This window comes from Ovis aries, chromosome 7 (genome assembly GCF_016772045.2).
Source record: "Ovis aries strain OAR_USU_Benz2616 breed Rambouillet chromosome 7, ARS-UI_Ramb_v3.0, whole genome shotgun sequence".
In the NCBI taxonomy this organism is placed as follows: Eukaryota; Metazoa; Chordata; class Mammalia; order Artiodactyla; family Bovidae; genus Ovis; species Ovis aries.
The window spans coordinates 26,538,069-26,554,257 of record NC_056060.1 but is presented as its reverse complement, the minus strand read 5'-3'; the positions used below and the strand labels follow the sequence as shown (position 1 = coordinate 26,554,257).

The following is a 16,189-nucleotide window of genomic DNA, read 5'->3' as shown; positions in this document are numbered from 1 at the left end:
AGAGATATATCAGGAAAAACCTAACCAAAATAAAGCTGGTACAGTTTTATTGTTAGCAGATACATATTTCTTTAAGAGAAAAATTTTATTAGGAATGAGAGGGTAACCACACAAGGCCTAATTCACCAAGGAAGTATATAAATTTTAAATATACATCTATTGTTTATAGTTATTTCTTTCTGTATAACAAATGACTCTCAAATTTAGAGGCTTAAACAACACATGCTTACCGTCTCAGTTAGTGGGTGCTAGGAATATGGACATGGCTTAGCTGGGCACTCTACTCCACAGTCTCCTGTCAGAACCGTGGTCTCACTGGAAGGCCTGGGGAAGACTCTCTTCCAACCTCACTTACACAGTTGACAGGATTCAGTTTTGTTTTGTTTTTCAGGCTGTTGGCCAAGGGGCTTTCTCAACTTCCTTGCCATGTGTGACTTTTCACAGGGCGGCTTACAGCATGGCAACTGGGTTCCTGCAAAGCACGCCATCAAAGAGCCAGAGATGGGGTGCAAGACAGATGTCACATCTCACTTTGCAAGTGACTTCTGTCATATTCTAATAATTAGAAGTTTTGGAGTCATAAAGTCCAGCCCTCTCTCAAAGGAGAGATGATTACACAAGGGCATGAATACCAGCAAGAAAGGGTCAACAGAGCTGATCTAAAAGGTTGCCTAGGGAGTTCCCTACTGGTCAGGATTTGGTGCTTTCACCAGTGGGACTGGGTTCAATCCCTGGTCAGGGAACTGAGATCCTGCAAGCCAAAGTGCAGCTAAAGAAAAAAGAAGCCATATCCACCCACCCATCCATCCATGCCTCAAAATATTTGAGGCAAAAATGAACAGAACTATACCAAGAAATTAATAAATCTACCATCACACAGGGAGATTTTTAACATACTTTTCCTCAGTAATTGATAGGTGAAGCAGACAGAATAGCAAAGGCAAAGAAATCCAAGTAACACAATGAATAACCCTGACCTTAATGGAGGTAGAGTTCTGCATGCAAAATAAGAGATTATACATTTTAATCAAACATATATGGAAATTTTATATATGGAAGCTTATCATGTACTAGATCTTAAAGACTGTACAAACATCAAACTTATATCAAATATAAGCCATGATCTTGGTGTATAACAAGAAGTTAGAATTTAATTATAAACAGACAAATTTAAAAACCATGCAAATTTAAGAATTAAAAACTACACATTTTCCAACAATTCAAGGATCAAAGATTAATCTACTTAAAAACTGAGTAACAACAAAAACACCACCTATTGAAACTTGTTTGATGCCGCAAAAGCATCACTTCAAAGTAAATTTATTGCTTTAAAGTTTTATATAAGGAAAGTAAAAAGAATAAAAATTATATGAGCTAAATACCTATTTTAAGAAGCCAGAAAGGAAAGAGAATAAATCCTAAGACAACAGAAGGAAAAAGATAATGATAACTATACCAGTTGTCTTTTGGTTAAATGTCCTTTTCTGGTTTTCAACTTTTCATTTTTCCTGGCTTCTTATGCTGTAGGTAGATATTCTGTAAAGAGCATGTAGCTGTGTTTTTAAAAATCTGACAATCTGTCTTTTTAATTGTCAAGTTAGGTCCATCAACTTTAGCAGCTGATATATTCGGACTGAATTGTACCATCTTTTTATTTCTCTCTTGTTTTCTTTTTCTATGATTCATTCTCATCTTCTCTCTGGATTTTTTTGGTTTACTTTCCCTTATTCCATTTTTTCTGTCTCCTAGCCTGGAGTTTTCACACTCTATTTCTATTCCTTTCAGTTCCAACTCTCACCTCCTGACTTACATATTACTGTCCAACATTCCTAGGAGTTTTTTTCACTACACAAATAAGACACTAAAATTATTTCATATTGACAACACTGACTTGGGTGAAGGTCTACATTTACCATTTCATTTGTTCAATATTCTTTGTTGCATTTCAGAATACTAGTCTTCGGGGATCATTTTCCTTTTACTTGCAGTATATTCTTTAGAATTCCTTTAGAGAAGGGTTTCTCAAACTCGGCACTGTGAAATTTCAGACAGTATAATTATTTGTTGTAGGATATTGTCCAGCACATTTTAGAATGTTTAAGAGCATCCTTGGCCTCTAGTCACTAGATGCCAGTAGCACCTCCAATCAAAAATATCTCCAAACATTTCCAAATATCCTTTGGGGACAGAATTGTCCCTAGTTGAAAATAAATAGTTTAGAGCAAGTGTTGTGGTAAAAAATGTTCTTGGCTTTTACTTATCTACAATTATATTTTGCCCTTAACCCCAAGTGTCTTGCTAAGCACAATTCTAGGATAATAAATTTTTTCCAAACACTTTAAGACATTATTTGTTATCTGAGAAGTTTATCATCCTGTTGTTCTTCTGATGATCTGTTTCTTCTCTCTGCTCCTTTCCAGATCTTTTCTTAGATGTCCTGCAGCTTTATTAAGGTATGTCCACATGTGGTTTTCTTTTTGTTCACAACTGTCTTCTGCCTGTTTCTAATCTGTTTAACCCCTTCATTTTTAAAAATATCAACAACTGTTTGTTTACCTTCTCTTTAAACAGTCTCATGTTCCTAGCTGCATCCTCTAGTAAATAATTTAGACATTTAACAGTGTTATATTCCAGACTCAACACCATTTCATTTCTTTTGAAAGTTACAACAGGAGGAAAGGAGTTCCAGCCTTAGCATACTACTTCCCTATTATTCAGCAGCCCTATAATATTGTTGCTATAAAAATCTGACTTCAGAACTCCCCTGCCCTGCTGCTTGCTGGTCTAAGCCATCTCCTAACAGTTCTGGCTTCCTGGGCTGCAGCCCTGGCACCTCTGTTTGAGGCCTCTTTAGTTTCAAGTTTCAGGTGCAACTACCCTATCTTTCAGACACTCCGGTTCTTGAAGTTTCTGACTCAACTTCTATTTGCTTGGTTAATTTTGTTTTGCATGGTTGGAGGGAAGAATGTCTCCAGAGACTTTCCCTGCATTTATGAGACCAATGATACCTTCCAAATTGTCTTACCCAGGGTCTACTTGTGGTGGTGGGAGGGTCCAGTAGAGCTCCTGGTCAATTATGAAATGTCAGGGCTTTCTGGGCAAGGAGCAAAGCTCTCATCATACGTAGTTAACTGAAAGGCGTGGTTCAACCAGGTATGAAATGAAAAGTGGTTATACTGAAGGGCGTGGATCAATTCTTGGTCTGAATATCTTGGAAATCATGCTGCTTTCTGATGTACAACCTTCAGAAATCTGGGTCACTACTATGACTCCAGGAAATCCCAAGTGGAATGGAAATTCTAGTTTCTGAATAGCAAATAACCTTTACTCTGCAAGAACTAAAAAAACAAACTCATATCCATCCTAGGACTTCTTTAGAATTATGCAGAATCCTAAGATGCCTTTGGAGGATACCTAGTGAGACTGGCCTCACTAATGCTCTGAAGATCATACCTGAATGGTCTAGTGGTTTTCCCTACTTTCTTCAATTTAAGTCTGAATTTGGTAATAAGGAGCTCATGATCTGGTCATTCAGGTATGACCTAAATCAAATCCCTTATGATTATACAGTGGAAGTGAGAAATAGATTTAAGGGCCTAGATCTGATAGAGTGCCTGATGAACTATGGAATGAGGTTCATGACATTGTGCAGGAGACAGGGATCAAGACCATCCCCATGGAAAAGAAATGCAAAAAAGCAAAATGGCTGTCTGGGGAGGCCTTACAAATAGCTGTGAAAAAGAAGAGAGGCGAAAAGCAAAGGAGAAAAGGAAAGATATAAGCATCTGAATACAGAGTTCCAGAGAATAGCAAGAAGAGATAAGAAAGCCTTCTTCAGCGATCAATGCAAAGAAATAGAGGAAAACAACAGAATGAGAAAGACTAGAGATCTTTTCAAGAAAATCAGAGATACCAAGGGAACATTTCATGCAAAGATGAGGTCGATAAAGACAGAAATGGTATGGACCTAACAGAAGCAGAAGATATTAAGAAGAGGTGGCAAGAATACACAGAAGAACTCTACAAAAAAGATCTTCACGACCCGGATAATCACGATGGTGTGATCACTCATCTAGAGCCAGACATCCTGGAATGTGAAGTCAAGTGGGCCTTAGAAAGCATCACTATGAACAAAGCTAGTGGAGGTGATGGAATTCCAGCTGAGCTATTTCAAATCCTGAAAAATGATGCTGTGAAAGTGCTGCACTCAATATGCCAGCAAATTTGGAAAACTCAGCAGTGATAACAGGACTGGAAAAGGTCAGTTTTCATTCCAATCCCAAAGAAAGGCAATGCCAAAGAATGCTCAAACTACCGTACAACTGCACTCATTTCACATGCTAGTAAAGTAATGCTCAAAATTCTCCAAGCCAGGCTTCAGCAATACGTGAATGGTGAAATTCCTGATGTTCATGGTTTTAGAAAAGGCAGAGGAACCAGAGATTAAATTGCCAACATCCGCTGGATCATGGAAAAAGCAAGAGAATTCCAGAAAAACATCTATTTCTGCTTTATTGACTATGCCAAAGGCTTTGACTGTGTGGATCACAAGAAACTGTGGAACATTCTGAAAAACCAGACCACCTGACCTGCCTCTTGAGAAATCTGTATGCAAGTCAGGAAGCAACAGTTAGAACTGGATATGGAACAACAGACTGGTTTCAAATAGGAAAAGGAGTACGTCAAGGCTGTATATTGTCACCCTGCTTATTTAACTTCTATGCAGAGTACATCATGAAAAACGCTGGTCTGGAAGAAGCACAAGCTGGAATCAAGACTGCCAGGAGTAATATCAATAACCTCAGATATGCAGATGACACCACCCTTATGGCAGAAAGTGAAGAGGAACTAAAAAGCCTCTTGATGAAAGTGAAAGAGGAGAGTGAAAAAGTTGGCTTAAAGCTCAACATTCAGAAAACGAAGATCATGGCATCTGGTCCCATCACTTCATGGGAAATAGATGGGGAAACAGTGGAAACCATGTCAGACTTTATTTTTTTGGGCTCCAAAATCACTGCAGATGGTGACTGCAGCCATGAAATTAAAAGATGCTTATTCCTTGGAAGAAAAGTTATGAGCAACCTAGACAGCATATTCAAAAGCAGAGACATTACTTTGCCAACTAAGGTCCGTCTAGTCAAGGCTATGGTTTTTCCAGTGGTCATATATGGATGTGAGAGTCGGACTGTGAAGAAAGCTGAGCACTGAAGAATTGATGCTTTTGAACTGTGGTGTTGGAGAAGACTCTTGAGAGTCCCTTGGACTGCAAGGAGATCCAACCAATCCATTCTGAAGGAGATCAGCCTTGGGATTTCTTTGGAAGGAATGATGCTAAAGCTGAAACTCCAGTACTTTGGCCACCTCATGCGAAGAGTTGACTCATTGGCAAAGACTGATGCTGGGAGGGATAGGGGCAGGAGGAGAAGGGGACGACAGAGGATGAGATGGCTGGATGGCATCACGGACTCGATGGACGTGAGTCTGAGTGAACTCTGGGAGTTGGTGATGGACAGGGAGGCCTAGCGTGCTGCGATTCATGGGGTCGCAAACAGTCGGACATGACTGAACAACTGAACTGAACTGAACTAAACTGAATGCTTTGAAGTAAACAGCCCATCAGATCACTATTATGTTTCTTAATTCTCATTTTACCAACCATAGAAAGCTGATATTATTGAAAAACTTACTGTTTCATTGAACATTCAAATGAAAACTGATAGGAGTGCCACTGGCTCTACTGAAAATATCAGATTTCCATTTGTTATGGCATACTTTTTTGTAAGCAGAAAGAATACGCCAAATTCTTGCTCTTTATAAGCATTTTATTGTTGTGGTGCTATTATTTCTATAATGTTGCTATTTTTTGTTCAGTTACCACTTACACTTCAACTTAGATGTAAGATAAACCTCAGATTCCTCCCTTAGACTCCTAAGCTTGTCTAATGGCCTTTGTTGGTCTGAGCAAGGCAGAACAAGAGCAATAAGTATACTTAATATCTTTGGCCCAGGTTTGGGTCTGAACTATGACCAAGTCAACACAAAAGGTTGTCTGAAATGTTATAAATTATGTTTTTGATTTTTAGTTTGATGTATGTGTGCGCGCTCATTTGTGTCCAACTCTTTGTGACCCCATGAACTGTACCCCACCAGGCTTCTCTGCCCATGGAATTTTCCAGGCACGAATACTGGAGTGGGTGGCCATTTCCTACTCCAAGAAGAAAGTCTGAATCAACAGCCAAATAAGAGGCACACATTATGACTGGTTGCTTATCTCTTAAGTCTACTGGCTTTCTCTCTTTTCCTTTGCAGTTCACTTACTGAAGAACCTATGTTATGTGTTCAGTCAAGTTTCTGATGATCTGGATTTTATAAGCATCCATGTGATGTTGTTTAACATGTTGCTCTGTTTTCTTCTATTTCCTATATATTGGTAATTGGGTCTAAACACTTAACCACATTCAGAATTTTTATGGTGGAGGGAGGAAAATACTCTCATAGGGATATTTTGATCATCCATCTGGAGGTACGGGTCATCTAATTGCTTTCTTTTTCAGATACTAGCAAATGTTGATCATGAATGCCTAGATTCATTAACTCATGAGAGGCTACAAAAATAGTGACCTTCCGTTATTTTTCCTTTATTTATTAAGGAAAATTAATTAATTACTAGCTGAAATACTTTTATAAACAGACAATCCCTGTAATTTACTATTTGGTTACCCATTGGTATAGTTAAAAGCAAGATAAATACTTCATTTATTTCTTTTAGACCAATTCTCAGAATAATGAATTGATTTACTAGACTACTCCAATGGTGACCAGTTTTTTATGAGCTCATGAATTTAAATACTGAATATGTTTCCAATAAAATCTTTTTCCTGAAATCTATTAAGTTGATTTTGTTTTTCCTTCAATACGTTTAATATATTATATAAATTGATTTTTAATGATAAACCAACCATGTATCTTTATCAGAAAGTAATTTTTTGTAATTGTTTTTAGTAATTTTTAAAAATACAGGTAACCCCTGAATAATGCTGGGGGTTACTCAAAGTATAACTATAGCTGACTCTGTATCTGAGGTTCCTCCTCTGCATTTGCAGATTTAACCAGCCACAACCTATGCAGTACCGTAGTATTTACTATTGAAAAATATCCATGTTTAAGAGGACCAGTGCAGTTCAAACCCAAATTGTAAGGGTCAAGTGTATATTGCCTGATTCAGACTGCTAATATTCATTTAGGATATTTGTATCTGTGTTCATAAGTAAAATTGGTCTATACTGTTCTCACATTGTCATTGTTAAGTTTTGGTACCAGGGTTATGCTAGTCTCAAACTGAGCAGAGAAGTGTCTACTTGCTTTTCTGTTTCTTGAGAGAAACTGTAGAAGAGAAATTACTTTGCCTTGAATGTTTGATAAAAACTGTAAAAACGCCAGGGCCCACTGTTCATTTGCTTGCTTGCTTTCTAAAATGTTTTAAATGGAAAATAACACACACATAAAAATTCATGAATTGTAAGCATACAGCTTAATCCTTTATCACAACTGCAGTCTCACCCTTCTGTACATCTCCTCAGCCTGACCCTGCGTTTTGCAAGAGATCTGATGAGTCAGTGGAAACAGCAGATACATTAAAATAACTTTACCCTGTTGAAAGGAAAGCATTTAGAAGATTTGAAAGATCCTATTATAAACTCCATTCAGCAGGCAAGGCAACTGAAGCAGTTTTTCACCTACTGGGCCAAATTATCCTGTGAGATTTTTTATAGAATCTGGCAACATTTTAATTCAAGCTACCAATGCTTTCTCTGAGGAATCATAAGATGATTAGAAGATATAACAATAAATTATCTTTCACTCTTTTGCAACTCCAAAAATAAAAAAATAAACCAGTAAGGGGAATACCCTGAAGGTCCAGTGCTTAGAACTCTGCTCTTTCACTGCTGAAGGTGCAGGTTCAACTCCTCATTGGGATTTCACAACCCACCGGCACAGCCAATAAATAAATAAATAAAAATAAACCAGGGCAGATTTTGAGGTTGTAGCTAAACATACTTAGAACAGGAGACAGAGGAAGACCGTTATCAATAGCATGAGAAGAAAGGAGAATATAATCTGACCTAATGAACTCAAGAGAGAGAACCCAGGGTAGAAGGATGAACGTAACCTAAACTGGATAAATTCCCAGGTTTATTTAAAAGTGAACGCAACTGTAGGTTGCCAAATGAGATTAATGTCTGGAGCAGCCTCTTTGCAAATCCTAGGGGTTTTACATAATACTGAGGGAACTCTTTATGATCACATACTATTTCTTTTCACCTATAATTAATTTATCCACTGTCTCTTACTACAAAGTGCCTACTTGGAAACAAAACCCATCTCAGTAGCACTGGAATGGTACCAGCTCCCCTGACTGTTCGTTTCATTAGCCAAGCCCTCCTCTACCTCCCTTACACACGTGTGTTCCTGCTCAGATGATGAACCACTCTTCAAGCGTCTCTACATGTCAGGCAGGTATCAGAGACAGAGCAATTTAACAGTTTAGGGGGAACTGTACTCTTCATCATCTACCAAAATCTTCTATGAGATCTTAATCATTCCTGGTTCAAATGTGAAACTTCTATACTAAGAAGACTGATTTTCAACAGTTTAAATAAAATAATATTAAAGTATAAAAAAGAGAATAGTGACAGCCCTAATACCACAAGGCTACATATTTGAAAGTACTTTTTATACTTTATTTATTTAAAGTATATATTTAAAAGGACTTAATTCACTCATAATTAAAGAGGTACAAATAAAAACTAGAGGTGCCACTTCACCTACTAAAGAAAAAATGTTAATATTGATAACACCTACTTTTGATGATAGGGAGCTTAGTATGTGTCCATACTCTTTATTGGTGGGTTTAAGTTGATGTATCTTCTTGAAAATATATATACCTTTTGACCCACTGTTATCCGACCAGGGATCAAACCCATACTCCCTGCATTAGAAGCAGAGAGTCCTAACCATTGGACTGCCAGGGAAGTATCAATTACACATTTTTATATTAAATACTATGACTATCTTTTTTCCTTTTTCTATCAGGGGAGTTACACTGTATGGACCGTTCTGTGATTTCCTGTTTTTCACTTAATATTTTATCTTGGACATCTTAGTACATAAAGATCTGCCTCAGAGTCTCTGTTTGTAGCAGTAAAGTATTTTATTTATGTGCATACTACAATTTTATTTATGAGTATTTAAGTTATTTCCAGGTGTTTACTGCTATGTTGCAATGAACATCTTGTACATATATACTTGCACTCTCGCTGGCAGTATATTTAAGTATACTAAGAGATGAGTATACATCTGTATAGCTACATCTACACAGATCTATACAGTATATCTGTACAGTGTAACTCCACTGAAAGAAAAAGGAAAAGATATAGTCATAGGAAAAGAAGGGGATGACAGAGGACGAGGTGGTTGGATGGCATCACCGACTCAGTGGACATGAGTTTGAGCAGGTTCCGGGAGGTGGCGAAGGATAGGGAAGCCTGGCATGCTGCAGTCCCTGGGGTCGCAAAGAGTCGGACACGACTGAACAACAACAACAAAAGTATTTAATGTAACATTTAACTGAGACTTCCCTGGCAGTCCAGAGGTTAGGACTCCCTGCTTCTCATGCAGGGGGCCCAGGTTTGATCCCTGGTCAGGGAACTAAGACTTCATACACCATGAGGCCAAAATAAATAAATGATAAATTAAAAAGCTAAAGAAAATATATAATTAAAAACTTCTATAAGAATTCACAATAAAGTATCTAGAGCAAGTTTACTTTGGGGGAGCAGAGGTGAGGTGGGATACTTTACAGGACCTCTCTCTGCATTATATATATATATATATATATATACACATATATTTACTTTTTATATTATTTTAATTCCTTTCATTCCAGAGTATGTTTTTATATTTGAAAAATTCATCAGTTTTAAGATGTAATTTCTTATCAAATTACAGGTTTACTGCAATTTAAGTAAGTGATACCTAAAAGAAATCAATTCATTTCCATAACTTATTTCACAGATAAGGAATTTGAACATCAATTTCTTTGGCTTGCTGAATGAAGGCTGTGCTGTTCATGAAGTACTTTTGAGAATTAAAATGAAGGTGATCACAAGATATTATAGAATATTGTATGTTCTTTTCAAAATTATCTTAGAAAAAGGAAGCTCTAACTCTTACAGACCTTTTTTAAAACCACAGACCATGTAAAATTACTTTTTAATGTAACTATATTGAGTCTTAACAATCAACTACAGAATAGATTCCTAAAACTTACCAAGTTGGGAATAGAAACAGCAGGAAAAGAAGCTGAGGAGTGAAAAGTGGAAAAGGAGTACAGAAAATAGAATTAGAGAAGGGAATAATATCTCTTAGTATAAGCAGGAAAAGGATGACTTTAGAGAGAGTGAGTCCCCACAGAAATACTGTACCTAACAGCTGGCTGTGTTCCCCTGTGATGGAGTTCTGACTCGGGTCTGAAAAACAAACAATTGAAAAGAAAAGAAAAATGAATGAACAAAACAAATAATTTCTTAAAAATCAGCAACAAAAGTCAACCAAGGAAATAAGCAAAAAAAAAAAATGCTTAAGAAACATTAATGAAAGGATAATAAAAATATGACTATTATAAAAAATAATCCCACAGCTTCCTCAAAAAGTTAAACAGATTTGCCATGTGACTCATGGTACATACACAAACGAACTGCAAACAGGGACTCAGGTACTTGTAGAACAATGTTTATAGCAGCACCATCCACAACAGCCAAGGGTGGAAACAATGCAAGTTACCTCCAAACATGAATGGGTAAACAAAATGTGGTACAGAGGGTCCTTGACTTACAATGGCTTGACAAAGATTTTTTTATTTCATGATGGTGCAAAAGCAATATGCATTCAGTAGAAACCATATTTCAAATTTTGATCTTTTCCTAGGCTAGTGATATGCAGTACAATATTCTCTTGTGATGCTGGGCAGGGGAGCATGCAGCAACTCCCAGTCAGACATGTAATCAATAGGATAACCAACCATAACAATTCTGTACCCAGACAATCTGTCCTCTACTTTTAGTACAGTATTCAGTATATTACATGAGATATTCAGCACACTGTTACAAAAGAGGCTTTGTGTTAGATGACTGCGCCCAATCTGTGGGCAGAAGTGTTCTGAGCTTACGACAAATGAATGAATGAACGAAGTTGCTCAGTCGTGTCCGACTCTTTGCGACCCCATGGACTGTAGCCTACCAGGCTCCTCTGTCCATGGGATTTTCCAGGCAATGGTACTGGAGTGGAGTGCCATTTCCTTCGCCAGGAGATCTTCCAAACCCAGGGATCGAACCTGGGTCTTCTACATTGTAGACAGACGCTTTACCATCTGAGCCACCAGGGATAGATTAGGCTAAATTATGTTTGGTAGGTAGGTATAGTAAATGCACTCCAAGTTACAGTATTTTTAATTTAGGAAGGGTTTATTGGAATGTAACCCTACTGTATGTCAAAGAAGATTTATATTTATATACACTGGGATATTATTCAGCCATAAAAAGGAATCAAGTTCTGACACACGTGCATATACCCTGAAAACATTACACTAAGGGGGAAAAGCCAGAAGCAGAAGAACAAATATTGCATGATTCCATTTATATGAGATATCTAGAAAGGGCAAACTGGCAAATTTACAAAGACAGAAAATAGGTTAGAGGTTAGCAAGGGCTGGGGACTGGAGGTGGAGCTGGGAGTAGGATGTTATTATTTAATAAGTCATTAAAGAATTTCAATCTAAAATAGAACTGGAACATATAAAACGGCAAGACTCATCCATGTGCCCTCACGAAGACAAAACTTAAAGACTAAGAGGCTGATTTCCCCAAAATGCCTGACTTACAGAAACAAAATTTTCTCAGATGATGGGGGATTGATCAGAGGCCTCATTTCAACCCTGGTAAGTTTTGCCAGAGGCATGAACAAGAGATGATCCAAACTGGGTTACTCTCACAAAGTGGGCTGAACAGAGTGTTGTTTGTGTGACTAGACTAATTCTGTCTGCTCAGGAAGTTTTCAAGGCTGGCCTCTGTTTGTTTTTGATTTTAACTGACTCAAACTGAACTCTCCCCTCTTTACATTCCCTGCCCATAAATACAACCTTTCCTAAACTTTGACCAGACTCATGTATAGCTTACTACAGTTTGCTTGTCCCAAACTGCAACTCCTCTGCTGTCACTGAATAAACTCATCTTTTCTAGCTTGCCTCAGTTTACCTCCTCATTTAAGTCAGAGTACAGAGTTTCTTTTCTTTCTGACAACACAGCACAGCATGTGGAACTTCCCTGACTGGGCGACCAGGGATCAAACCTGTGTCCCCTGCAGTGGAAGCGTGAGTCTTAACCACTGGACCCCCAGGGAAGTCCCAGAGTTTCTTTTTTAAAAAAGTTTTTTTGGCCATGCAGTGCAGCTTGTGGGATCTTATTAGTTCCCCGACCAGGGATCAAACCCAGGCCCACCCACAGCAGTTGAAAGCATGGAGTTCTAAACCCTGGACAGTCAGAGAATTCTGAGAAGACATAGTTTCTGTTTGGGGTGGTGAGAAATTTCGGAAACACTGGTAATGGTTGCACAACATTGTGAAAGTATTTAATGTCACTGCACTAAAAATGGTTAAAATGGTACAATGGCAAATTTGATGCTGTATAAATTTTTCTATAATAAAAAGTAAACTAAAAAATAATCACACAAATTTAGTCAATCAATATTAGTCCCATAAAGTAGAAGAATGATTCAGGACCTATGACATGAATTACACTGTCTCTTTAACGATCAAAGAATACGTAGCCATAGCAGCTGCAAGTCAAGACAGAAGTAAAGCCTTCATTACTACCAGCAGATATGTTTGGATTTGACTTTAAGATAAAATGACTAAACTGGCTTTTATAAATATCTATTTCTTCAGTATTCTGTGATAAAATTAGTGACAATAAAAGTTCTTAATCCAAGAGATACTGACAATTGCCAATTAACAACTTGTTTATTTCAAAGGCTTGCAAAGCGTTAAAAGCTCAATAAGGAAAAGACTCTGAGCTCTAGTTTCCTCAAAGAGTACATCTCTTGAGATTTAGAGAATTACATCTGGATTTCTTGAATGTGTTTGGGGAATGTATAATTATGGCTGATTTGTGTTGCTGTATGGCAGAAACCAACAATACCTTGTAAAAATTAAAAGACAAAAAATAATATTAAAAAAATAGTTTTAGACCGGGGTCTATGAACAATGGGGAAAAAATTACATCTTCATTTTCACTAACCTCTAATTGAAGTCGAGTATTTTTCCCAAATATGATGTAGGCAACAAACTACATTAAAAAAAAAATTACCTGTGATTTTGTCAACAATAACTGATATTTTCATATCACATTGCAGTTGTATATACCTCATAATATCTTTTAGGTTCCACACTACTTTGAAATTATGGTAGTTATTAGAGTGCCTGTTAGGTTTAAACAGATTTAAGACTGCCAAAGAGGTCCAAGATACAAAAAATATTAATTACTATTTTAAACAAAATTCAAATATTTTTCATGGTGTTTCTAAACATAAATGTATACATAGTTAAATCTAACACTAAGCAGCCTGGACAGACAGAACCAATCAGAAACTATACAAATTCTGATTTCTGATGTATACAGTATATATTAGAGTATATTCTACATTATATAATCAACGAAGACATAAGATAGAAATCTGATTCCTAGAACTAAAGTTTTAAATGCTATGTGAGCATTTAATAATATAGTTTGAGAAGATTTTCTTCCACAATTTTAAGAGAAATTTCAAATTTTTAAAAGATATTTTCCCCAACATGCTAGAAAATGATTTCTCAGTTTTTATTTGTTTTAAATTTAAACCAGTTTTATTTCCTATCTAAATAAAGAATATAGGTTGTTTTTGTACATAAGACAAAAGTAGGACTAACAGTTCTATAGCATATTAACATATCACAATAGCTCTCTCTCTCCCTCACACATACACACACAGGATGAGAGGGTAACAGGTAGGAGGGCCAGAGGTGTGTATACACACACACACACCGGATAAGAGGGTAACAGGTAGGAAGGCCAGAGGTGTGCACACACACACACACACACACACACACACACCCCGGATAAGAGGGTAACAGGTAGGAAGGCCAGAGGTGTGTACACACACACACACACACACCGGATAAGAGGTAACAGGTAGGAAGGCCAGAGGTGTGTGTACACACACATACACACCAGATAAGAGGGTAACAGGTAGGAAGGCCAGAGGTGTGTGTACACACACACACATACACACACCAGATAAGAGGGTAACAGGTAGGAAGGCCAGAGGTGTGTGTACACACACACACATACACACCAGATAAGAGGGTAACAGGTAGGAAGGCCAGAGGTCCCCAAGTGGCAGGAGGAAATAAACTGCTAGTGGCAGACTTCTTTTTTCTTCTCTACACAAATTTAAAAGTTTATTTTAATTCTGTGTTGTAGACATCTGGTTCTGCATGAACTTTTCTCAGACCTTGAGCTAACCAATGCATTTTTCTTATGGAAATGTTTTTCTTAAGCTATGTTAATGAAACTATGTATTTGCTTTGGGTTCTGCCTTTCTTCAAAATGGTTCTGCCTCAGTTCAGTTCAGTTGCTCAGTCATGTCCAACTCTTTGCGACCCCATGGACTGCAGCACGCCAGGCCTCCCTGTCCATCACCAACTCCCAGAGCTTGTTCAAACTCATGTCCATTGAGTCAGTGATGCCATCCAAGTATCTCATCCTCTGTCGTCCCTTTTCCTCCTGCCTTCAATCTTTCCTAGCGTCAGGGTCTTTTCCTATGAGTCAGCTCTTTGCATCACGTGGCCAAAGTATTGGGAGTTTCAGCTTCAACATCAGTCTTTCCAATGAACACCCAGGACTGATCTCCTTTAGGATGGACTGGTTTGATCTCCTTGCAGTCCAATGGACTCTCAAGAGTCTTCTCCAACATCACAGTTCAAATGCATCAATTCTTCGGCACTCAGCTTCCTTTATAGTCCAACTCTCACATCCATACATGACTACTGGAAAAACCATAGCTATGACTAGACGGACCTTTGCTGGCAAAGTTATATCTTTGCTTTTTAATATGCTGTCTCTAGGTTGGTCATAACTTTTCTTCAAGGAGCAAGTGTCTTTTAATTTCATGGCTGCAGTCATCATCTGCACTGGTTTTGGAGCCCCCCAAAATAAAGTCTCTCATTGTTTCCACTGTTTCCCCATCTATTTGCCATGAAGGGATGGGACCGGATGCCATGATCTTAGTTTTCTGAATGTCCGCCTAAGACTAACTTTTTGCTTTTCTCTAACCTTGGGCTGATAATAGCTCAACAAACAAGTATTCAAGCCAATTGTTTTATGGCTGGGGATGACACACCTTGTCCATTCTAGCTCAAAAATGCATACTATGGGAAAGAAAGTAAAAGTTAGTTGCACAGTCATGTCCAACCCTTTGCGACCCCATGGACTATAGCCTACCAGGCTCCTCTGTCCAGGGAATTCTTTAGGCAAGAACACTAGAGGGGGTTGTCATTTCCTTCTCCAGGGGATTTTCCCAACCCAGGAATCAAACCCAGGCTTCCTGCATTGCAGGCAGATTCTTTACCAACTGAGCCACTAGGGAAGCCCATTGTTGGAGAGGGGCCTGGTGAAACTCCCTCAGCCGTGAGGTGTCTCTCTTATCTGATTAGCAGCTTTATAACAGAAATAAAACGCCTTGCTACAAATTAGCAAGGTGCATTCTTCCTGGGTTCTCCTGATGTCTATGTCAGAAGCTTTCCCTATCTCTTTTATACTTGAATAAAATTCTGTTACACAAAAAGCTCCAAGTGGTCAAGCCTAGTCTCTGGCCCCAGATCAAAAGCCTCTCCTCTGGAAGTCACAAATCCCATTGTAGTACACAGCTCATGGCAACCACCTTTCACTATCATTACAGAAAAACAGGTATATAAGTAACATGAAAGGAAGAGTAGAGAAAGAATTATATGATTTCAGAACCAGAAGAGCCTTGGTCATCATCTAGATATACTCCAGTGATTCTAAAGGAAAAGTTGCAGAAAAGTTATTAGCATCAT

At 37.9% G+C, this 16,189-nt stretch overlaps 1 protein-coding gene across 7 annotated transcripts in view; it reads right to left on the bottom strand.

Moving 5' to 3' along the window:
* Positions 1-16,189, bottom strand: part of SLC12A6 (solute carrier family 12 member 6) — a 91,246-nt gene that overhangs the window by 28,718 nt on the left and 46,339 nt on the right. For 5 of the 7 annotated variants that reach the window (XM_004010416.6, XM_060419035.1, XM_012181134.4 and 2 more), the window contains one exon: positions 10,485-10,529. The exons of the other annotated variants lie outside the window; for them this stretch is intronic. In XM_004010416.6, the coding sequence (XP_004010465.2) occupies positions 10,485-10,529 (45 nt within the window). The remainder of the gene's footprint in view (positions 1-10,484; positions 10,530-16,189) is intronic. 7 annotated transcript variants of the gene reach the window in all.